Source organism: Rattus rattus, chromosome 6 (assembly GCF_011064425.1).
Source record: "Rattus rattus isolate New Zealand chromosome 6, Rrattus_CSIRO_v1, whole genome shotgun sequence".
Lineage (NCBI taxonomy): Eukaryota > Metazoa > Chordata > Mammalia > Rodentia > Muridae > Rattus > Rattus rattus.
In genome coordinates this window covers 114,127,331-114,151,288 of record NC_046159.1, presented here as the reverse complement: position 1 = coordinate 114,151,288, position 23,958 = coordinate 114,127,331, and the positions used below count along the sequence as shown (strand labels likewise).

The 23,958-nt window shown below is 36.5% G+C and overlaps 1 protein-coding gene and 1 non-coding gene across 6 annotated transcripts in view; one reads left to right on the top strand and one right to left on the bottom strand.

Moving 5' to 3' along the window:
• Window positions 1-23,958, top strand: part of Pot1 (protection of telomeres 1) — a 55,529-nt gene that overhangs the window by 6,455 nt on the left and 25,116 nt on the right. For 3 of the 5 annotated variants that reach the window (XM_032906861.1, XM_032906863.1, XM_032906864.1), the window contains exons 2-5: window positions 225-271; window positions 5,066-5,180; window positions 20,062-20,192; window positions 23,167-23,457. In XM_032906861.1, coding sequence (XP_032762752.1) covers window positions 263-271; window positions 5,066-5,180; window positions 20,062-20,192; window positions 23,167-23,457 — 546 coding nt within the window. In that variant the 5' untranslated portion in view covers window positions 225-262. Of the gene's footprint in view, window positions 1-224; window positions 272-5,065; window positions 5,181-20,061; window positions 20,193-21,250; window positions 21,476-23,166; window positions 23,458-23,958 lie in introns of those variants that run through there. The other 2 variants (XM_032906865.1, XM_032906866.1) reach the window with 2 other exon arrangements.
• Window positions 2,516-2,578, bottom strand: LOC116904658. The gene has a single exon (XR_004388358.1). It is a non-coding gene; the product is annotated as a U7 small nuclear RNA (small nuclear RNA).

Here is a 23,958-nt window from a genome sequence, read left to right as displayed (position 1 = left end):
GTGTGTGTGTGTGTGTGTGTGTGTGTACGTGAATGCAGGTGCCTGTTGAGTCCAGAGCAGCGTGTTGGGTCCCCGGAACTACAGGTACAGGTGGTTTTATGTGCCTGACATGAGTCGTGGAACCAAACTATACCATGCTGGAGAGCATGAGTGTTGTTAAATGTACAGCTAACCACATTTGAATGGAAGTGACATGCAAGTAAGTCCTCTTATTTTGTTTCCAGGTTTGTGATAAATCTATGAGAGGATTTCCCATCAAACAATGTCTTTGGTAAGGTAATATTTAATATACAGGGATACATACACATTTGTGCATCTGCTCCATATTTTGATCTACTTTATAGTTTGATTTTAAATTACCCTATTTTATAGTCAGCTTTCACATTAGTGCTAATCCAATGGAAACCAGCATCTTCACTTTTTTATATGAGGGTGTTGTATTATAGTTCTGTATGTACGTATTGATACTTGATTTTTTTTTTACCTGTATCATCTACTAACATTTCTGCATAAGCTGTACACATGTAAGAAAATTGGAAGAAAACCGTTCTTTATGAAGATATAGTTTTTATTAGTTTAAACCACAGCAAATTCATCTCCTTTGTTAGCCTTATTAAAGCAGGTTGTTGGGTACAGAGTTGTGATTTAACAAATTGTATAAATAAAAAACAATTTTTATACTTATACATTTTTAACCAATATTCCTTTATTTTATAAAATTGTGATATGTGATATCAGGAAGTAATTTTTATTTTTACAGGTTGGATACTTACAGCTGAATGAAATTAGAAAGAAGGCAATACATTGATATAGTTTAATATAATGTGTGTTCTACCTGTATGCATTCATTTATTATTCCTTTCTCTTTCTGTGTTTCTTTATATGTTTGTTTGAGTTTATGTACTGCATGGAGGTGCCCACCCAGGCCAGAAGGCATTGGATCCCTTGGAACTGGAGTTATATACATTTGTAGGCCACTCAATGCGGCTACTAGAATCCAAACTTTAGTCTTTTCCAAAAGCAGTAAGAGATCATTAACCACTGTTTGTGTACATGGGAAGTACATGTTTATGCTATCAGTTGATGGTCATTTGTCTTCTTTTTATCAATATCTACTATATAATCTGAAGCAGAATATATCACTAAAACATTGAGTTTGCTAACTCTAGATAGCTAGCCTGGTTCCTCTGTCTGCTGTGATTACAGGTGGACCACCAAACTCACCAAGTGTTTACCTAGGTGCTCCAATGTGTGTGTGTGTGTGTGTGTGTGTGTGTGTGTGTGTGTGTGTGTGTGTGTGTGTGTATATATATATATATAGAGAGAGAGAGAGAGATAACGAACTTCTACTGAACCATCTTCCCAGTCCAGATAGATACATTTTAGTCTTCCAAGCATAATTGTCCTGGTTTTTATCCACTGCTGTAAATTATATTTCATTTAACCCATTTTTTTTAGGGATGGGGTTTGTTCTTGATTGAGGAGAGGTTGTGTTGCCATTTGTTTCTTTGGGGTTTTTGGTTGATTGGTTGGTACATGGCTGTGTCTGAGGTACATTCTCAGTCCCTACTATTTCTCACATTCTCTTGCCTCATTGCTTCGCTTGCCCCATCATGTGATGAGCTTTGTCTTAAGCTATCAAGACATAATAGAAGCCTTTCATGTCTTGGCTATAGATAGGTGACCTATGTGCTAAAGGTTTTTTTGAAGATGTCATCAAATTATCCTTAGGGTATTACATCCTGTAGCTTTCTCATGAATATGTTTAGTATCTTAGGATAAGTGACTTCTAGATCTATACCGTGTAATGCTACAGAAGGTAGACATGAATATATATATATATATATATATATATATATATATATTATTAGCTAAGTGTTGGCATGTGCTGTAGTCTCAGCATGATGGAATTCAGTGAGTCCTGATTTTACCAGGTAGCTGGAACCAGAGAGTTCCCGGCTAGTAGACAGCCGCCAGGAGAGACACTAACCAGAGATAAATTATGGTTAGTTCCATAGGGCCCTCTGGCATCTGGACTAACTCTAGGGACCAGCGTGGAAAGGAGCCACACTGGAATGGCTCACTGACTGCCTGGGTCTGAGAGTACTTGGGGGCAGCGTGGAGCCCCTGAGATAAAAATACCCCAACAGTGCGGGTACTAGTACAGAATAAAAGGTTAAGCCTTTTGATATTTACCACAACCCATGATAGGATGCTTTAAATACTATATTCCTATTATCATCGATATTAGACACTTAGCACCAGCTTGTCAGACTATTTTCAGATCTGTGATAAAATTTTATGTCCGAGTGTTTGTAAGTGGTGTTTGCTTTGTGCGTTTTGTTCATGTTTCCATGTTACCAGTTGCCAAGGACCAGCCTCCGCTAGGGATAAGGTTCTGGGAAAGGGGCGTTTGAGAGCAGTAGAAGAAATTACTCAAAGTCAGTGATGGATGCAAGTTAACAGCTCTGCTGCCTGCTCAAGATAACTTTCTACACAGCTTTCTAGGTAGTTCATGGATTTTCCAACCAAAGTCAGAAAACCTGACAGAAAAATTCTAAAAGAGCTATAATAAATCTCTAGATATCTTTTGGATTTTCTAATCAAACCCAGAAAACCTTCTGAAAAATTCTACAAGAGCTCTTATAGCTCTCTGGGTAGCTTTTAGGTATCTTTGGTTAGAAAACCTGGTAGACAAAATTCTAAAAGAGCTATCTATGTTAGCTGTCTAAATAGCTGAGCTCTTTCAAACCAAAGCCCAGTCTTTTATTTGCCTATCAATTCAATCATGACTCCCTGTTTCCTTTAGATTATCCCACAAATAACCTTTTATGACCTTAGCCCCTTGATTCTTAGAAAAGACAGCAGGTATATTTTTTAATATAGCAAGTCCTATGCAGTTTGTTGGGCATAGCACTTGTGGTGATAAATCTAGATATAGAGCTATTTTTATGTGACAAGTTAGCTTTCTGTTTTCCAACTCCTTCACTGCCTAAGCTGTACTGTCCTGGAACTTGCTCTGTAGACATCCTTGAGCTCAGAGATCTGCTTGTCTTTCTAAAAACTGTTTATATATTTTGAACTCATGTTTTCAGAGTTCTTTCCCACAGCCTTAAGGGCTGTCCTAAAGATCACAGAATTACCATTTTGCTGAGGGACATTAGGCACATTCTTGCTTCCCAGACTCATGCTGTTTCAAATTATCATGGAGTCATTAACCTTGGGAAGGAGAGCATTCCCTGCAACATGAAAAATATGTATATTACTATGCAAATAATCCTTACACCTATAGCAAACATCTGCACTTGAGAAGACCCCAACCCTACTAGCTCTGCTCCAGGGGTAGAAACTGTATCATGTCCCTTTTACAGTCATGATGAACCTAGCAAACACCTAATCAGCGATAGCCATTTATTTATCATTCCCCCTATCTATTGCTATTAACTGTCCCCTAACAACATTTATCTCAAGTTCAAAGTGACTTAGATGTCCCCTTCCCCTGCAGTCTTGCTTTAGGGCATCATCCTTCACTGTCAGCAATAGAAACAAATTGCTACTCAGGTTGGTATTATTTGGAAGTATTATATAAATTTATGATATTCACAGATAATACCCATTGAAGACTTCATTAACCCAACTTATAAGAGAATTACTATGTAGACAAATCAGTTGATACAAGAATTGCAGCAATACAAATGGTTATATGAATGTATAGTGACTAATTTCATGGGAAGGTAATTTAATAAATTTTGTTTTGCCTGTTTTTTTCTGTTTTGAACTGGTAAGAAGTTACGCAGGTACTGTTCAGTCTCGTGAAGCCGTGCTGCCTTTCCCATTCTTCTCCTATCAGGGACATACTGGGTAAGGCAGAATGCCTGTCTAGTTATTTTGTGGGCATACTGTGACAGCTCAGATCTTCTCTTTTCTGTTCCTTTTGCCAAGCATTATTCTGACATAATTAATGAGCCACACTTGTCTTGTACATTAAAAACTGATTAAATTGCAAAGCCCTTCTCTATCTGCATCAAGAAAAGAAAGAGAAAAAAGAATTAATCTCTGGGTTTTTAATAGTCATCTTCAGAGAGATGTGCTAAGTTTGTTTCTCAATGGGGCAGGAGTAAATGGGCTACCGAAATTTTACATGTTAATTTAGTGATCGTGTTAACATGCAGATACAACCTCATGCAACACTTTCCTTATTCTTTCTTTTTCCTTGTTATTGTTGTGAATTGTTCCATTCAGTTGACTTCTCAATCTAGTCTCAGATTTTCAAGTATAGCTGTGTGTGTAGGGGGATGATTTTGATTGGCTCCTAAGTTTTGAACTGATAATATATTTTTAAAAACTGGCATTAAAATTTACATGTTTTGCATTTTCTCTGCCATGTTATAGTATGAATTTCATTTTCCAACTTAATCTTTGCCAGGTAGGAAAGAGGTAACTGAATGCTAGCTGGGATGATTTAATACCAGAGAACTCTTAGAGCCAAATACAAATTCAGGACAGAACTCTAGTGGCTCCTCTGGGCCTTCCCAGATGTCTTGCCACACTTAGTCATCTCCCAGTAAGATTCTTGTAGAGCTTTAACACTGATGGTACACATATTTAAAAGTATTTTCTGTTTGACTTCAGGATATACAACTACTTTTGATATTTTAATGGACTTTATACTTTCCTTTTATACAATTACATTTTTAGTTGGTTATACTTTTATAGTTTGTTGTGTTAATTTCTCTACTTCTGAACAAAATTACTTCAAGAAAACTAGTTGGTTTCTATAGTAACGTTTGAAAGCTACTGTGTTGTTTTATAGATGTTTCTTCCCCTTTACATTTTGAAGTCCTCTGTAGGATACCATTTGAAAATGAAATGAGGGGTTGGGGATTTAGCTCAGTGGTAGAGCGCTTGCCTAGCAAGCACAAGGCCCTGGGTTCAGTCCCCAGCTCCAAAAAAAAAGAAAAGAAAAAAAAAAAAGAAAATGAAATGAAATATACATGGTAATTTATAGGTATGACCATAATCTTAAATGTAGCTGTCATATAATTGTTGTCTTTTCTTTCTTTAGGTTCCAATAACTCCCTATACATATACACCCCTGAATCTACTTAAGGAAGGTGCAGTTGCCAATGTCTATGGTGTTGTGAAATTCTTTAAGCCTCCATATCTCAGCAAAGGAACTGGTAGGTATCAATGTGTGTGCTGTTTTCTGATCAAGAACTGCTTTATTGATGATCTCAGAGACACAACTTAGATCGAGCTCAATCCTGATTTTTAATTGCCAAACAATAGTGGTGAATATTCTTTGGCCATAATTTGTGATGTGAATGTGGTCTTTAGATTCCAGGGTCTTATTTAACACCATATGGATACAGTGTTTTAAAGGATTCTAAATGGTGTGAAAGCACATGATCAACAGGCACAGAAATTAAAGGCAGACAGAAGAGAAAATCTAGCTGTAATATGTGTTAATGGATATGCAATATAGAATATACTGAGTATGATCTGATAAATTGTGCTAAGAGGAGAGAGTTTTTAAGTAATTGAAGGTAAATATCTGTAAGCTTGGAATAGATTGCTGATACTTTAAAGTATATTACATGAGCCCATGGTAACCACAAAGAAAATACCTGTGAGAAATATACATGTAATAAAAAAAAAAATCTAAGTTTGTCATTATAAAAGTTCAGTGTAGAATATGTGGAAGAAATTATCAGCTTCACTACATATATGGAACTCTCACAACTAACGTAATGCTAGTCACTGAGGATAAAGCCTGTCCTCAGAAATTAGAAAGTTCCAAGTGTGGCTTGTCTTTGGCACTGTGTTCTACACAGTGTTACAAGTTGTAACCAAAACAGTTGTAGGCTGGAGGCAAAAAGAAGAAATAAAGTTATGTCTATAAAGAACATTATCCTCTAAATAGAAGTCTAAATACTTCACAAAGGAATTCCTCTTAGAACTTATGAATGAGTTCAATAAAGTTACAAAATCAAACATAATGTTATGTAAGCATACCAGTGAAGGACAATTTGAAAGGGTAACAGAGAACTTAGATTTAGAGTAGCACTGATACTGTAAAATGCTTAGGCGTAAACTTAAGGAAGGGAGTGAAGACTTGTGCCTTGAATAGCACAGAATATTGCTGGAATCAGATGACACAGACAGATGCAGTGATGTCCTATGAATGTGGATAGCAAGGGTTAATGTTCTTCAGAAATCTACAATCTTCAGAGCAGGATGAAGGTGTATTGCAGTCAAGATTAAATCTCAGTGGTTTTTTTTTTTAATATGAAAAGAAAAATATCTCTTAAAATATATAGAAAGTCCCATATGGCCTGAAACAGTCCCCAGGAAGAAAAAATCTTAAGTCTATGATATTCTCATTTCCTAAGTATATTACAAATCTACTGTTAATAAAGCAGTATAGTACTAGCAGAAAGACATATATGTTTCAGTGAGATAAAATGAAAGTCCAGAAATAAAGATTCATGTGTATGGTTACTTGATGATTGGCAAATGTGCCAAGAATGTATAGTTCTGAAAGAATGGTCTCTTTAATGAGTAGTCCTTGAAAACTCCATATCCATATCCAAAAAATCAAACAAAAACCCCCAAAACGCAAGAAAAAAATGTAAATATATGACATGAAACTGAAGCTTTCAGAATAAAGCATTGAAAGCTTCTTTGTCCTTATGCTAAGCTTGAGTAATCCACCATGTACCAAGACTCGTAGGAAAGCACTGAGCTGTAGGCTCCAACTCAACAAAAGTACTGGCCAGTACAACAAAAGAATCTTATAAAGTGGGAGACACTAATTTTAAACCATTTATCTCTTAAGAGGTTCACCTCAAATATTTAGAGAACTCTTATGTCCCAGCAGGAAGAAATAACATAAAAGCATGCTTATTTATAACTTAAGTCAAGGATGTGGAGAGACAGTTACTCAAAGAAGAGCGAGGAAGAGCAGTCAAAACAACAGCAACAACAAAACGTGGCATTAGGGAGAGAGAAAGCAGAACCATCCACAACTATTACCTCATACCTGTTAAGGTGGCCACAGAACACCAAAGACAAACATTGGTGTGGTTATGAAGAAAGTGGACTGTTACCTCTTGTGCTAAAATTATGCAACCCTCATGAGAATACATTTTCTCCAAAGTGGAAATGCCTTATGATCCAACAGTCAAATGTAACTATTTATCTAGAAAACTTGAAATCAGGATCATGAAGCAATACTTGATTTCTCACTGTTCACTGCAGTGTCCCTCAAAACAGACAACTTGTAGAATTGGGCAAATTGCCCATCAAGGGATGAGTAGGTAAAGAAAATTGCATAACCTTACAATGGAGTATTGTTGAGTTTAGGAAGAAGGATATGTGTTAGTTGGTGCAATGAGAGGACCTTAAGTATTCAGCTGAAGTATGCCAGGAAGGGGCCAGATACTGTGTACCATTTCTGTAGCCCTGTATAAATTGTCATCTCCAGAGTAGAAAGCATAGTGGCTGTTGCCAGGGGCTAAAGTAAGTAAGAAATGGAAATTTGATCTTTAGTAACTAAATGTTCAGTTTTATGTAAGGTTAAGAGTGCAGGGATAATTGGGCTTGTGTAGTACTTTGTGCTCTACACTAGAATTTTGTTCAATTGATAGACCTTATGCTTTATCCTCTTGCCCCATCAATCAAAAAAGAATATTTGATGAAATTAGAAGATTTAAACGTAAACTGTGTCTGTTTTCATCTATACATTTAAAGAAAATTAAGAATGTATAATCCATACATTATATGGTAACTCTCTGAAAAAATTTGAAAAAAAGAAGGTATACCAGAAATCATTAATTCAGTGTTTTTCACAAGTAAATAAAATGCACAGACCACACTTTACCTTAGTGTAATTCAGTCATAGTAAATTGATTATTTATTAGTGTATTTCATCTGTTATGAAACATTAATTTATTAGAGTCACTGTATTCAGTATTTTTTATGATGATGATACTAGTTCTTTTTTTAATCTAACATTTATTTATTTTTTGATTTTTTTATAAGATATATTTCTTTATTTACATTTCAAATGTTATTTCCTTTCCCGTTTTCCTGTCCATAAGCCACCCCATCCCCTCCCCCTCCCCCTCGCCCATACAGGTATTCCCCCCATCCATCTCCCATAATGCCCCCCACCCCTACATTCCCCTACACTGGGGGTCCAACCTTGGTAGGACCAAGGGCTTCCCCTTCCACTGGTGGGTCCTCAGGTAGTGGAATATCCAATTTTCTGAGGAACCTCCAGACTGATTTCCAGAGTTGTACCAGTTTGCAATCCCAACAACAATGGAGGAGTGTTCCTCTTTCTCCACATCCTCGCCAGCATCTGCTGTCACCTGAGTTTTTGATCTTAACCATTCTGAATGGTGTGAGGTGGAATCTCAGGGTTGTTTTTATTTGCATTTCCCTGGTGACTAAGGATGTTGAACAATTCTTTAGGTGCTTTTTGGCCATTCAATAACTCAGCTGAGAATGTTTTGTTTAGCTCTGTGCCCCATTTTTAATTGGGTTATTTGGCTCTCTGGAGTCTAACTTCTTAAGTCTTAACTTCTTGAGTTCTTTGTATATTTTGGATATTAGCCCTCTATCAGATGTAAGATTGGTAAAGATCTTTTCCCAGTCTGTTCATTGCTGTTTTGTCCTAATGACAGTGTCTTTTACCTTACAGAAGCTTTGCAGTTTTATGAGATCTCATTTGTCAGTTCTTGATCTTAGAGCATAAGTCATTGGTGTTTTGTTCAGAAAATTTTCCCCAGTGCCCATGTGTTCGAGACTCTTCCCCACTTTTTCTTCTATTAGTTTGAGTGTGTCTGGTTTGATATGGAGGTCCTTGATCCATTTGGACTTAAGCTTTTTACATGGTGATAAGAATGGATCGATTTGAATTCTTCTTCTACATGCTGACCTCCAGTTGAACCAGCACCATTTGCTGAAAATGCTGTCTTTCTTCCATTGGATGGTATTAGCTCCTTTGTCAAAGATCAAGTGACCATAGATGTGTGGGTTCATTTCTGGGTCTTCAATTCTTTTCCACTGATCAATCTGCTTGTCTCTGTACCAATACCATACAGTTTTTATGACTATTGCTCTATAATACTGCTTGAAGTCAGAGATGATGATTCCCCCAGAAGTTCTTTTATTGTTGAGGATATTTTTTGATATCCTGAGTTTTTTTTATTCCAGATGAATTTGCAAATTGCTCTTTATATCTCCATAAAGAGTTGAGTAGGAATTTTGATGGGGATTGCATTGAATCTCTAGATTGCTTTTGGCAAAATGACCATCTTTACTATATTAATCCTGCCAATCAATGAGCATGGAAGATCTTTCCATCTTCTGAGATCTTCCTCAATTTCTTACTTCAGAGACTTGAAGTTCTTGTCATACAGATCTTTCACTTGCTTACTTAAAAACACAAAGATAATTTATATTATTTGGGACTATTGTGAAGGGTGTAATTTTCCTAATTTCTTTCTCAGCCTGTTTATCTTTTGAGTAGAGGGAGGCTACTGATTTGTTTGAGTTAATTTTATACCCTGACACTTTGCTGAAGTTGCTTATCAGGTTAAGTAGTTCTCTGGTGGAACTTTTGGGGTCACTTAAGTACACTATCATATCATCTGCACGTAGTGATATTTTGATTTCTTCCCTTCCAATTTGTATGCCTTTGACCTCCTTTCGCTGTCTGATTGCTCTGGCTAGGATTCGAGTACTATATTGAATAAGTAGGGCGAGAGAGGGCAGCCTTGTCTAGTCCCTGATTTTAGTGGGATTGCTTCAAGTTTCTCTCCATTTAGTTTGATGTTAGCTACTGGTTTGCTGAATATTGCTTTTATTATTTTTAGATATGGGCCTTGAATTCCTGATCTTTCCAGGACTTTTATCATGAAGGGGTGTTGAATTTTGTCAAATGCTTTCTCAGCATCTAATGAAATGATCATGTGGTTCTTATCTTTGAGTTACTTTATATAGTGGATTACATTGATGGATTTTCGAATATTAAACCATCCCTGCATCCCTGGGATGAAGCCTACTTGATCTTGATGGATGATTGCTTTGATATGTTTTTGGATTTGGTTTGGAAGAATTTTATTGAATATTTTTGAGTCAATATTCATAAGGGAAATTGGTCTGAAGTTCTCTTTCTTTGTTGGGTCTTTGTGTGGTTTCAGTATAAGAGTAATTGTGGCTTGATAGAAGGAATTTGGTAGTGCTCCGTCTATTTCAATTTGGTAGATAGTTTGGACAGTATTGGTATGAGGTCTTCTATGAAGGTCTGATAGAATTCTGAACTGAACCCATCTGGTCCTGGGCTCTTTTTGGTTGGGAGACCTTTAATAACTGCTACTATTTCTTTAGGAATTATGGGGTTGTTATATGGTTTACCTGATCCTGATTTAACTTCGTTATCTCATATTTGTCTAGAAAACTGTCCATTTCCTTCAGATTTTCCAGTTTGGTGATTATACACTTTTGTAGTAGGATCTGAGGATTTTTTAAATATCCTCAGATACTGTCTCTCTTTTCATTTCTGATTTTGTTAATTTGGATACACTCTCTGTGACCTCTGGTTAGTCTGGCTAAAGGTTTATCTATCTTGTTGATTTTTCTCAAAGAACTAGCTCTTGGTTTTGTTGATTCTTTGTATGGTCCTTTTCGTTTCTACTTGGTTGATTTCGGCCCTGAATTTAGTTATTTCCTGCCTTCTACTCTGTCAATGAGGGTGCTGAGGGTGCTGGGAGAAAATGGGGGAGAAGAGGCGCAAAGAAGGATGCCAAGACAAGAGTCTGATCAAGGCGACAATTTTATTTTTTTCCCAAGGCTGAATTTATACCATAACAGGGGTAACAGAGAGAGGGGGGACATATGAAACATTTACGCAGGCCAAGTACACAGTATTCGCGTGATCAGGGAATTGACTGATGTTGACAGGATGTCAGAAAGGTCGCAGGTTTATCATATCTATTGGTTAGTAGGATGATGGTTTTTCAGAAAGGTTACAGGTCATCACACTGGGTATATTGACGTCAGATGTATTTCTCATCAAGGTCACAACTTTATCATATCATTATTCATCCTGACCACCAGATTTGTATTAGTTTCTGCAGCTGGCTGGGGATTTTCCATTAACCTAATCATACTTAATTCTAACCATAATAATAACATCAATAATGGAGGGTTTCAAGGGCATCGCTCCCAACACTACTTCTCTTGGGTTTATTTATTTCTTTTTGTTCTAGAGCTTTTAGGTGTGCTGTCAAGCTGCTGACATATGCTCTCTCCTGTTTCTTTTTGCAGGCACTCAGAGCTATGAGTTTTCCTCTTAGTACCGCTTTCATTGTGTTCCATAAGTTTGGGAATGTTGTATCTTCATTTTCATTAAATTCTAGGAAGTCTTTAATTTCTTTATTTCTTCCTTGACCAAGTTGTCAATGAGTAGAGAATTGTTCAACTTCCATGTATATTTGTCTTTCTTATTGTTGTTATTGTAGGCCAGTCTTATTCCGTGGTGATCTGATAGGATGCATGAGATTATTTCTATCTTCCTGTATCTTTTGAGGCCTGTTTTGTGACTGATTACATGGTCAGTTTTGGAGAAGGTTCTGTGAGGTGCTGAGAAGAAGGTATATCCTCAGTATTTTTAATTACAAAGAATACTACAAAAGTATTCTTTTTTATTTTCAATGGGAACATGTTAAAAAACAAAACAGTAGGTCTTACTGATAAAAAATATCGTTTAAATATTTCATCCTAGAAGCTGTGGTCATGTTGGGAGCACAGATATGTCCTCACTGAGTTCATGTTGCAAGATATATTCATAAACATAAGTATATGCAAATTGTATTATAGAGCAGTTAGCTGAAGGTAAGCTCTTGAGTAGGCTTGATAGGAGAAAAATCTGTCTCATACTTTACTAATATACAGTATTAAGACTAGGATCTAAACATAATTATGAAGTAGACTGGGCTAGAAGTATAAACTAAAGGAATCATTTATGAAAAGTCTTCATAGCATTGTCTGTTTTAAAGGACAGTGAAACAAACTGAAAGAGATAAATCTTGATCTAAATATGGATTTCTTAAGCATTTTCATTCCAACTTGACCTTTCCTAAGCCTTCATCCCTCCTCCTTCAGCATGCCCTTAATTGCCTTCACATTGGTGGTGATGACCTCTCCCCTCTGTGCCTGAATATCAGGTCATAGTGAGCACCTGTGACCCTCTTACTTCCTACCAGCCTCAGTGTCTGAGCCTGAACTGTCAACCTTAGTCATCTAACTGATAGAGGATACAGTTTTACAACTTTGCATTTGACAGGTCAATTCATACCATTGAAAGTTTTTAAATAACATGATCAGAAGATACATCATTCTCAGAAGCAATTATGAATGGCAATATAAAATTAAAATGTTATTTAAAAACACTGATGGCAGTATATATTTAGTTACTAGGTAGCATAATCATTCTTTGTTCTGATCATATTATTAAATAATGAAAAAATGCCATGGGGAGCTATAATTACTTAGTATGTATGCTTATGCTTCATATTTCTATCAGATATGTTTAGATGAATCCAGTGCATTAATAAAAAATTCATGACTAGTAATGAAACATCTGTTATTATGGGGATAATGTATTTCTGTGTTTCTTCTGAGATACCAAATTAAAATGAATGCTATCCATTTTATCTGAACAGTCATTGAGACTTTAAAATGCATCTTTCAGACATAGCATGATGTCTGCACTCTAGCAAGATAGGCAGTGAAATCCAAAACTATCCATCCTATAGCTTTAGTTACAGTTGCATTTTTATTTCTGTTGACAGAACTCATCCTTCAATAGGATTAAGTGCAGCAACAGAAATCAGGCAAATCACACTGATGTTTGTGTTCAGCAACGTCTCAACTTAGTGAATATCAGCACAGAGAAGTACTAGACTAAGTGTATTCTTATAGACCCAGTCGATGGCTGGGTCTCTTACATAAAGTAGTGTGATGTCACAGTTCAGTTGCATAGTGTCAGTAATGTCTATGTATACATAACTATGTAGATAGGGGAATCGCCTTTATGGGGCTCATGTTTTGAATTTTCTTAATGTTATAATGTATATATCTATATATATCACCAAGTAAAACCTTTCATTAAACTTATTTTATAAATGCTAAATTTACTTTAGAGATGGCAGGTGCAATTTGGCTTCTTTACTACTTGATTTAAAAAAAGCTTTTCCTTGCATCCTGAATACCGAAGATTATATATGGTCTGTAGTGTACTATTATTTCTGATCACAATCTTTGTGTGGTAGGAAATGCTCCATTTCCCAAAGCTTATATTATGTTATGGAAGAAGTATAATGCTTATTCTTTTTACAAGTCGATCAGTCTTGTTATGAAAAGAACATACAATATTCAAAATACTGACTTCATAACTATGACACTTTTAGAATCCTTGGATATGTGTATGTTGTTCATGTGTGTTTCCTTTCATCTCTGTGAGTGCAAGCATGCACGCTGAGTAACAACCTCTGGTAGTGTTCCACTGGACCTGTCTACCCACTCATTTTTATTTTGTTTGAATTTGAGACAAGGTCTCTCAGGCCTGGACCGTTCAGATTCAGGAGCCCTGTCACTGAGCCCCGGGATCAGTCTTATCAGTGCAGGATTACAAATGCCACTCACTGCACCCGTGTTGTTCTTTGTTTTTAAAACTGGGTTCTGGAAACCAAAGGAATCCTCATGCTTACTCAGCAAGGACTTTAGTGACAGAGCTATCTCCCTAGCCCTCCATGTGATTCTTTAAGATGTCATTCTGTTATTAAACACTGGTCTCTGTAGGATTTGGGAGTTTTAATGTTGCAGTTTCTAAGTGAAACAGGCACTGGCTTTCCCTTTTTCAGTGCCTACAATGAATTGCCATGGTATTTCTCAGTGATGGTGCCTCTCTGAGACACTTGACTGTCTTACCTTCAGTAATGGTAGCCATCAAAGCTGTAGCTGTTTATCACTTCCCTGGAGGTGCGGCATGAAACTGTTGGCTGTTCGTGTTTGCTGATTTTCATATACATGAATGATTTTGATTGAAGTTTGAGGATTATATCTGGATTTTGGTGCATAATATGACGTTTGCCTTTTATAATTTCCTGTAGCTAATTATTAACTGTATAATTCTGTCTAAAAACCTGTTACATAGGGGTTGGGGATTTGGCTCAGTGGTAGAGCGCTTGCCTAGCAAGCGCAAGGCCCTGGGTTCGGGTCCTCAGCTCCAAAAAAAAAAAAAAAAAAAAAAACAAAACTGTTACATGTTTTTACTCATTTGTATTCATTGAAAGAATTAAATAGCAATAAAAAAGAGACAGTATTATAGATAAAAAGGAAATGAAAAAAACATCTGCAGAGGCATCTCTCATGGATTATGTATTTTATGTATGCATGCTTCTTTGATTAAAGACCTCTTTAGGTAAGCTACATTTTTTTTCCCTTACAATAAAACACCAAGACAATTTACACTTAGTCATGCTGGGGAAATTGGGTGAATTGCTCAAGATTGCAAAATAAAGCGCTTAATTTATCATCTGTTATCCTTTCAGATTTATGTCAATTTATGCAAATGTTACCAAAGAGTAAAACTAGTTAAATACCTTCTCTTCAGTTTGAATCTAAAATATTCCTGAAGTATTTAAGCATATACATGTGTATTTATAAATATACATGCATACTTGTAGGATGCACTGTTGGGATAAAGGATATGATATGATATTCTTAGTTATTCTTTCTGCTCTCTTCATCTTCACTACTCACGTCAGATATCAAGGCAACAGACTATTGAATTATCTTTAATTTTGTGTTTTCATTTGGGAAAGATTGAAAGTTTACATTAGGGTAAAAATATGTGTAATCTATCTAATAACTTTGTTGGATCACTTCCTTGGAGCAATTATCAAAGCCTCTTGAGGCAGGCTCATTGCCGTTCTTACCTGGTACACTTAGTCTTGAGTTAGAATTGAGACATTATGTATTTCTCATCCTTGATTATCCTTGGTTCTACTGGGATTGCCTCATTATGTGTCTTTGACTGTAATGGCTATTCCTGGTTGTCAACTTGACTGTATCTGGAATGAACTACCATCCAGAATTGAAAGGCTCACCTGTGATCCTGATCTTGAGGCTGGGAGATACAAGTTTCTGACATGGATCTTGGCATGGAGATCTTGTGGTATAGTGACTGTGAATCCCAGGAGACTAAGGCAAGGAGATCTCTGAGTTCAAGGTCACCTGGGACAAAGTAAGTCCCAGATCCAGGCATGGTGGTACATACCTTTAATCAGGGATACACCTTCTGCTGGAGACCTACATAAGGACTTTGGAAGAAGGAAGATTTGCTCTTCTTCACTTGTTCACATTTACTTGCCAGCACATCTATTTGGAATCTACTAGCCTTGTGGGACTGGGAAACTACTAGATCCTTGGACTTTCCATTCACAGCTGATCATTGTGTGGAGTTGGACTATAGACTATATGTTATCATAACAAATTCCCTTTCTATATAGAGACTACCCATAAGTTCTGTGACTCTAGAGAACCCTGACTAATACATTGACATTTTTATTTACTTTTTGAATAAGGAGAGACATTATAAATGGTTATGTTCTATGCTCAGTTCTTCTAGAAACTTCCTTTATATCCATAATGAATTTCCTTTTCCAGGAGGTTAGCAGCTAATTAAAAGCAGCTAATTGAGACACCAGGTCTGTACTTTCAGAGTTGTATGCCAGTTCTGACCAGGTTGGCACTGTGTTTTGGTAGAATATTTTTACGCAGTAGATTTATCTTATTAAGACAGTATCTTATAATGACAAAGCCACCTGGGGAGGAAAGCCTCCTGGGGAGAAAAGGGTTCATTTGGCTTACACTTCCACACCTCTATTCATCATCAAAGGAAGTCAGGACTGGAACTCAAATAGGGAAGGAACCTGGAGGCAGGAGGGATGCAGAGAACATGCTGCTTACTGGCTTACTCCACATGGCTTGATCATGTGTATGAATCATAGCTATTGCAGTTTAGTAGCAGTTTTATTAGACTGAATTAATAGTCTCATAATGATCTTGGATTCTAAATTTATAGGTGAAACGTTCTATTCTTCTGTAGTGAACTTATTATATTTGCTATTTCCTGTTATCTTCATGAAATTGTAACTACCATAACACCATTGAGATGCAGCATAATTTACCTCACTAGAAAGCTTTGATGCTCCCTTACTGGTTTAAGCTTATCTTTCTTTGGGATTATACTATCTTTAAAAGTGTGCACCGTGGGGACATTAATTAGATAGGCTAAGTGTGCTCTCTCACACTTGGTGTGCTCTCTCATCTCCAGGGTGCTTTGGCTCAGACACCTTACCTAACTTGCCTGAGAACTTGGATTTCCTTTTTTAAAATTAGAAGCAATTTTCTCTGCTGCATTCAGGTTTATAAGAATTCAGGCGAGTTTTGGGATTACATATATATCTGTAATTACTTAGCTCCTTCCCTTAGACATAATGAGGCCTTGTTAATTGTTAACCACTAAGTGGGAGCAGGTTTCCCTTTTAGAGCCCTGGTTGCAAGATATGTTGCTTAACATAAATAATTTGTTTTCATATTTGAAAAGTAGTAATTACTCAACTTCTATATTTGAAATATTGTCAACTAAGGTATTTTATATTTTACTAGTTTTTATTTGGCTCCCTAAATTAACAGTATCTAGTTTGTCTTGATTAGTTTAACTCTGGGCAGATCAGTGTTGAAATCTAATGGAGTTCCTTTCCTGCAGTCTGATATTTCAAATTTTGACCAGTTTCAAATTGCAACCTTGTTTTTGTTACTTCTCTAAAACTTTGCATGCTTAATTCCTTTTTTTAAGTTTCTATCCATGTGTGCCAAACTCAAATGTCAGTTCCCGTTTACTTAGGAAAATGTCACACACATCATTAGTTCTGTTCTTATCATGATGAATCATTAACAATGCAGAGAGTATAAACTCTGCCAGTAGCAAGTACTGAGGAATGAACCCTGACTCCCAAGAAAACCCGTCAGCATGTGGAAAATTTAAACTTTGAGGATGAGGAACACTTTATTTAGTGTCTTTATTAAGTGACAAATGAAAGTATTAGGTTCACTTAGACTATTTCTAGAAATATAACTGGAATTTGTGAAGCATATCTATGCAATTATCATTATTAAAATATTAAATACTGGCCACCACAATGGAGTTTTTGGCATTGGAGGAAATTTAAATTTCAGATAGACTATGCAAGGACATAAATATTTAAGGTTCATAGAATGCATTGTATTCTGGCCATCATTTTCAGAATTATGGAACTATCACATGCCTGTGAATTGTTACTTACCTATATGGATGTACAGAGATAGAAGTAGGTTTTTGTGTTTTGTTTCAAGGGAGCTCTTGATTTATGCAAAGAATGTTCCTTTTTTTCTGGCCTTCCTATATTTAATAACAAAATCATATCTAAAGTATTTAAGAACATGAAAGACACAGAAGGTCTTTTTTTTTTTTTTTTCTTCCTACACTGGCTAAAAGGGATAGGTAGATGTAGTTACAAAAGAGAAACTGAAAATTATGTGAAAGTTGGGAACCAGATGCATGTTGTGCTCTGTCCAGATACGGTCTTTAGGTGAAACACACACATTTTGAGGTTTCAGGCCTCTTTGCCAAGTCAGTTGCTGCTAGAGTGTTTCTCTCTGATATAAATCAATCCCATTTCATAGGCTTCTGTTTATAAAACTCAGGGCATACAGATAGTCTCTATGACTTAGACATTCCCTAATGCATCCCCAGTCTTATAGCAGACTGCTTATAGCAACTTGTTTTCCCTTTTTTCCACTATTTCCTGAGAATTCCACAGACTCTCTTTCCAGATCCAGTTATCTTTCCTCCTGTGAACCCCCACAACACCCTCTTCTATCCCATCTTTATTCTTAAGTGTCAGCTTCCAAAACTTAGAAACTCTGTCTTGGACCAACAGCTACCACACTTTGGAACGACTTAGCACTCCATACCATGGAGCCCATATCCAGTACATTTTTAAGATGCAGAGAGGGCAACAGAAACCAAGGAATGGAAAATCCACTCAAGAGAAATAAGGTCTGGTAATCAGTACCTTGAATTATAAGCATCCCAGACCTAGATGCTTAGACACCAACATAAAACATAGGACAAGAGATATCCCTAGATCCCAGCAGCTCCAGTACAGTAACCCTGAATATTTCAACAGAGGTGGAGACAAGGACTTCAAAATAGCCTCTATGAAAATGTTCAAGGACCTTAAAGAATATAGGAATGAAGCCATTTAATGACATCTATGAAAATACAAACAAACATTGAAATGAAATTAAGAAAAAAGTTCAAAACCTGAAAGTGAAGATTAAACTGCTAAAGAAAGCTTCAAATGAAGTAAAACTAGAAATGAGTAATTTAGGGAGCTAAATAAAATCTCAGAGACAATCTTCCACTACAGAATACAAAAGATAAAAGAGAGAATATCGGGTATTGAAGATAGGAGAAATGGATACCTTGGTCAAAGAAAATGTTAAATAAAAAAAAAATCTAAGCACAAAATATCAAGGAAATGAGACATTATTTAAAGACTAAATCTAAGAATAAGAGGAATCGAGGAAGGAGAAGAAAGCAAAGTAAAATGTACAGAAAATATTTTCAACAAGATTGAAGGTAAAAATTTCCCTAACTTAAAGAAGGAGACGCCTATCAAGGTACAAGAAGCATACAGAATACTTGATAGACTGGACAAGAAAAGAAAGTTACCATAACACAATAATCAAAACTAAATGGAAAGAAAAAATTTAAAAGCTATAGAGGGGTAAAAAAATAACCAAGTAGCATATGGAACCAGACCTATTAGACTGACAGATAGATGTTCCACAAACTAAAACACTACAGATGCCAGCCCAAATTTTCATACTCAGCAGAAGTTTCAACCTCTAAATGGAGAAAGACATTCCAGGACAACACAAAATTAAGCAGTACCAGTCTACAAATACAGCTATACAGAAGACACTAGAAGGAAAACTTCAACCTGAGGAAGTTAACAACATGCAAGAAAACACAAAAGTTATTCCTCTTCCTGGTTTGCCCTCCTTGGTTTTAAAGTAACAAAAGAATTTTTTCCCAGAACAATAATGTACAATATATTTTCATACCTTCTTCGCTCTCTTTGCTAATGTGGGTTCTTGTCTATTGTGTGCCATCTTACTCAGGGGTTAGGGAAGGCAGGACGGCAGTGCACTGGGTCAGTGTGTCATTTCCCGAACTACAGCAGTATCTACTACAACTTTAAATAGTAACGATGCTAAAGATGTGTTTCCCTGAAAGCACAAATGCTAATTTTTCCAAATTAAAATATTATTCCTGTTGGCCTGTTTATTGAAATGTAATTTTATATAAATTCTGAATTTTATTATATGCTTACTATGACAAGATGGGTTTGTAAACTTTCTTATCATTCATATCTATATAGTACAGATAAGAATTTTTACATCTTCTCATGTATATTGTTTCCTCTCCCCTCCCCCCTTCCCCTCCCCCAATTAATGCTGAGAGTCAAACTCAGGGCCTTGCTCATGTTAGTCAAACATTTTTATTCCCATAGCGCTCACTGTCAGTATAATTATATTATTTTACAAATTTTATTTTGTTTACTTGAATATATTCATCTTTCATGACTTTTATACCTTAACAAAAAAGTTATTTCTTCTCCAGAAAAATAATGTGTGCTATTTATTTTTGTTTTAGTATATATCTTAAGATTAAATTTTGTGGATCACTTTTTCAGCTTAATTTTGTAATTGTATTCAAAACTAAAAAGATGTCCTTATCTCTTTTTTCTTAGAAGTCTTAATAATAAAAGTGAGTAAAATTTGTTTGTTGTTTTAAAATAAGCATGTTCTACTTTTATCAGATAGATACATTGAAATACTTTAATTTTTTGTTAAATATTTTTTGTTTCGCAGATTATTGCTCAGTTGTAACAATTGTGGACCAAACAAATGTGAAGTTAACGTGCATGCTCTTTAGTGGAAACTATGAAGCCCTTCCGATCATTTACAAAGTTGGAGACATTGTTCGCTTCCATAGGCTGAAGGTATAATTCATCCTTTCTGCAACCTACATTATTAGACAAGAAGTCTGTTCACTAACAGCAGTTAGTACTAATTATATGGCTGCCTTGTTAAAATGTGACCAGATACGAAATGTAAATAGACTCAGGCTTCATTAATAGCTAGACTCCTCATTTAAATAAATTGCATGTCCTCTTTCCCTAGACATGTAGTAGCAGCCATGATTCCGACTGCTTCCAGTTTGTCCTGTTATTTCCAAATACACTTGATGTTCTCAAGTTTCCATGTATAATTTGCAAAGGATAGGATACATCCTTGTAACTTATTTTTGATTAATTTACGATGAGGTTCTTACTTTGTTGCTATGACTGGCTTCAGATTCCGGAAGTACAAGTTGTATAGTTCTGGTAAACTGAGGAAGGGAAGACTAAAACTCCACCCAGCTAAAAGAACTTGACTCTCTCTAGAGAAACAAAGGTATAGAGTTGTATCCAGAAGCCTGCTGGGCTTAGGGGTGTTTTGCCTCTGAATACAACTGAAAACTGTGCTGTACAGGCCAGACAAGATCGCGTGAGGATTGTAAGAACCTCGGTGTTAGCAGAATTATGGTTGCAATAGAGATGCTGGAGGTCTAGTCTGGGCAAGGATAACTAATGTTCTATTGTCTTGTTCTTCATTATTATTGTGATGAAATGCCAGACAGGTACAGCTTACCAAAAGGCAGTTCATTTGGGCTCATTCTCCCGCAGAGAGACTGACAGCAGCATGTCTCAGGTGACTGCCAGAATAAGATGCACAAGAAAACAGGTCTAGAACTAGAACTAGAGGGGGTGGTGGGTACCTAGTACTAGCACTGAGGCCCTGTGCTCTGTAGTCACCACAACCAGTGTTACCACACGAGCCTGGAGTGAGCCTTTCACACAACCCATAACTAGGCCTTTGTACAAGTCTGGTAAGACCCCACAAAGCTCTACCTTATCTCACGAAGGGCGTCCTTCTAGAAGTCTTCTTGTACTCATTCTGTCAAGAACTACAAGTCCTACTACAGATTGCAGGGTGAGTCCTGCTAAGGTGGGCTTGGGGGACACCCTGTGCTTTCCCTTTAAGAGAGCATAAATTCAGTCTTTTGTCAGTTTTAGGTGCTCAACTAGGAACTTGCCAAAAGGAGCAGACCTCTGTCCATAGGAAGAGGCAACCTTCAAAACCTTTGAGGCGTTGCTCTACAGTTCCTTACCATCAAGAACAGAAGGCTTGCTGTGAGTCTAGGAGCTTTCTACCAAGAGGTAGAAGAAGAAAGTTTTCAAAAGTAAATGGACTTTCCAAACAAATCCCACGGTGACTCAGGCATTGAGTCTATTAAATAGTTTTATAGTATGTTCAGCAAATTTAAATGTTAAACAAGTAAAAATAAATCAGCAGTCAAAGCAGACAGATAGAAACTGAACAAGAAACAAGAGAGCAGTACAGTACCTAAAAGGAAGAAGAAATGAAAAGTCTACTGTGTGCACTCATAGGGATTACTTACTGAGGGTAGATCCAAAGACTTACCAAGTATGAAGGCAGAGTGGAGAAAAATAGACCATAGTGACCTTTGCAGCATCTAGTAATGTAATGTGTAGCTTAGCGTTTGGGAGGGAAAAAAAAAAAAAGAGGGGAATATATTTAAGAGAGCAAGGCAAACCTTAAAAACGTAATGGCTGAGGAAAGCATTGAAAAGCATGGTCAGACTTATTATCAGCCTGAAGAAAAATAGCATGTCCTATGTAGGCAACAGTAGCAATGGTCTCTGATAAAAATTGATGAACCTGGAATTTTATATTTAGCCAAACTATTCTTTAGTAGGTCTTTCCAACTAGAAATTGGTGGCAAAGTTGCAAAACTCTTTGACTGTAAGTAAATATGAGTGGTTTTTGATTTTTCTTAATAATTTCACTCAGAGGTAAATGACTTCAGCAAAAGCAGTTGTATTGTTCAGTAATAGTAATACAAGGGAGAGATAGGTGATTAGGTGGAATTACACCACTGACAAGTTACAGTTAGTTGTGTGGTGCGGAGGATGTAGAGGTAAGTGGGAAATTTAAAGCAAGGAGGGTCTTGAACAGCATTCATGATTCTGTACACACCATGATGCAAATAATTCATTTATACCTAAGAAAGTAAATGAAGTGTCAAGACGTCCATGACATGGGAAAAACGAACAATAGGAAACAGAGTTTTAAAAACAAGAGTGAGGAACAGAAGTAAAACAGGGAGGTGACAGAGGATACTCACCTATAACCATAATGTTTATAGAGAGCTTGAATACCACTGGAAAATATAAGTTACATAAATATCAAGAGTCAAATATCTGCTGCTTATAAATTTCACTTTAAATATGAAAACAAACACAAATTGATGAGTATAGGGAATTTTTTTATCAAGCAAGCAGAAAATGAAATAATTACTTTTTTCAGTCATAGAATATTACCACAGCTTCTAAACCACGAGGAAGTATTTCATATGAACAGGTGAGCTCATGAGCTGAGTACTAACACTACATGTTTGGTTGGTGTGCATTTGTAAAGCAGCCCACAGAGTTGCAGAGAGAACGTCCTCACCACAGGGCTCAGTGTATTCCGTCATCAAGACGCGTGAGCCTCTGTCGTGTGCATTACTAAACACGTTAGTGCCTTCAGGATCTAGCTATGCCACATAAATAGCTATCACATTATTCCTTCACCTTATCAAAAATTAGGGTTAATTAAAAACTCATAAACATAAAAATGCAAGTTTAATAGGATTTGCATACCATTTTTCTAAAGTATAAATTTTTCTTAATGGTTTAAATTTTACATGGTTGTGTATTGTGACATATTATCAATTGATTGTATTGTTTTGCGAGCTAATTCAATGGATAAAAAAATAATTGCTCTGTTACTTATACTAGAAAAATATATAACTTCCAGTGTCTTTGTTTCCTGAGTTTTATTTATTTTCTACTTTGTCCCACTTTCTTAGATCCAAGTATATAAAAATGAGCTTCAGGGAATCAACAGCTCTGGGTTCTCGTCTTTGACATTTGAAGGAACGTTAGGGACACCTGTCACAGCACGTACTTCAAGCAAAGTTTTTAGCTTCACTTCTCAGGACCAAAAAATGGTAGAAGCTTTGCGAGTTTGGGCATCCAAGCACATTGCAGCTTCTTCAAGTTTAGTGCAGCTGTGTGACGCTCAGCCCCTGCAGTATTACGACCTGACCTGTCAGCTTCTGGGGAAAGCAGAAGTGGATGGAACAGCCTTTCTTCTAAAGGTGGGCTTTAATACGAAGTCGTGCTTCAGTGCCACCTGTCGTTCAGGAGCCTGTAGCATTCGGAGTGTTTGTACACTGCTTTTCAGACTGAATGTAACCGAATGTATTGTTGTTGACATCCCCCTTCCCCTTTTGGCATAGTTCTACTCCTGCATTTCCCTGTGCTTTTCATTCTCAGAAAAAAACAGTATGGTCAAGTATGAGTTTTAGAAACAGTGTGACCCTCACTCCTTTTAATAAGAATAACTTAGAGAATAATGACACTTCTGTTTTGGGATTTCTGCTACTTCGTAAAAGTGAACTCTATTGTTTTCCATTATCTTCTTTCTTCTGGCCATTGGCTTCTGTTCCCATGTCTTTCACTGCCTGGTTCATGGGAAAAGGCATAAAGAACTTGAAATGTTTGTTGATATCTTCGGTTTTAATCAGCCAGGAAAAAAAAAACGAAGTCTTATAACACTGTAATCTTCATATACTCCTACACCCTGAAAAACCTAGGGC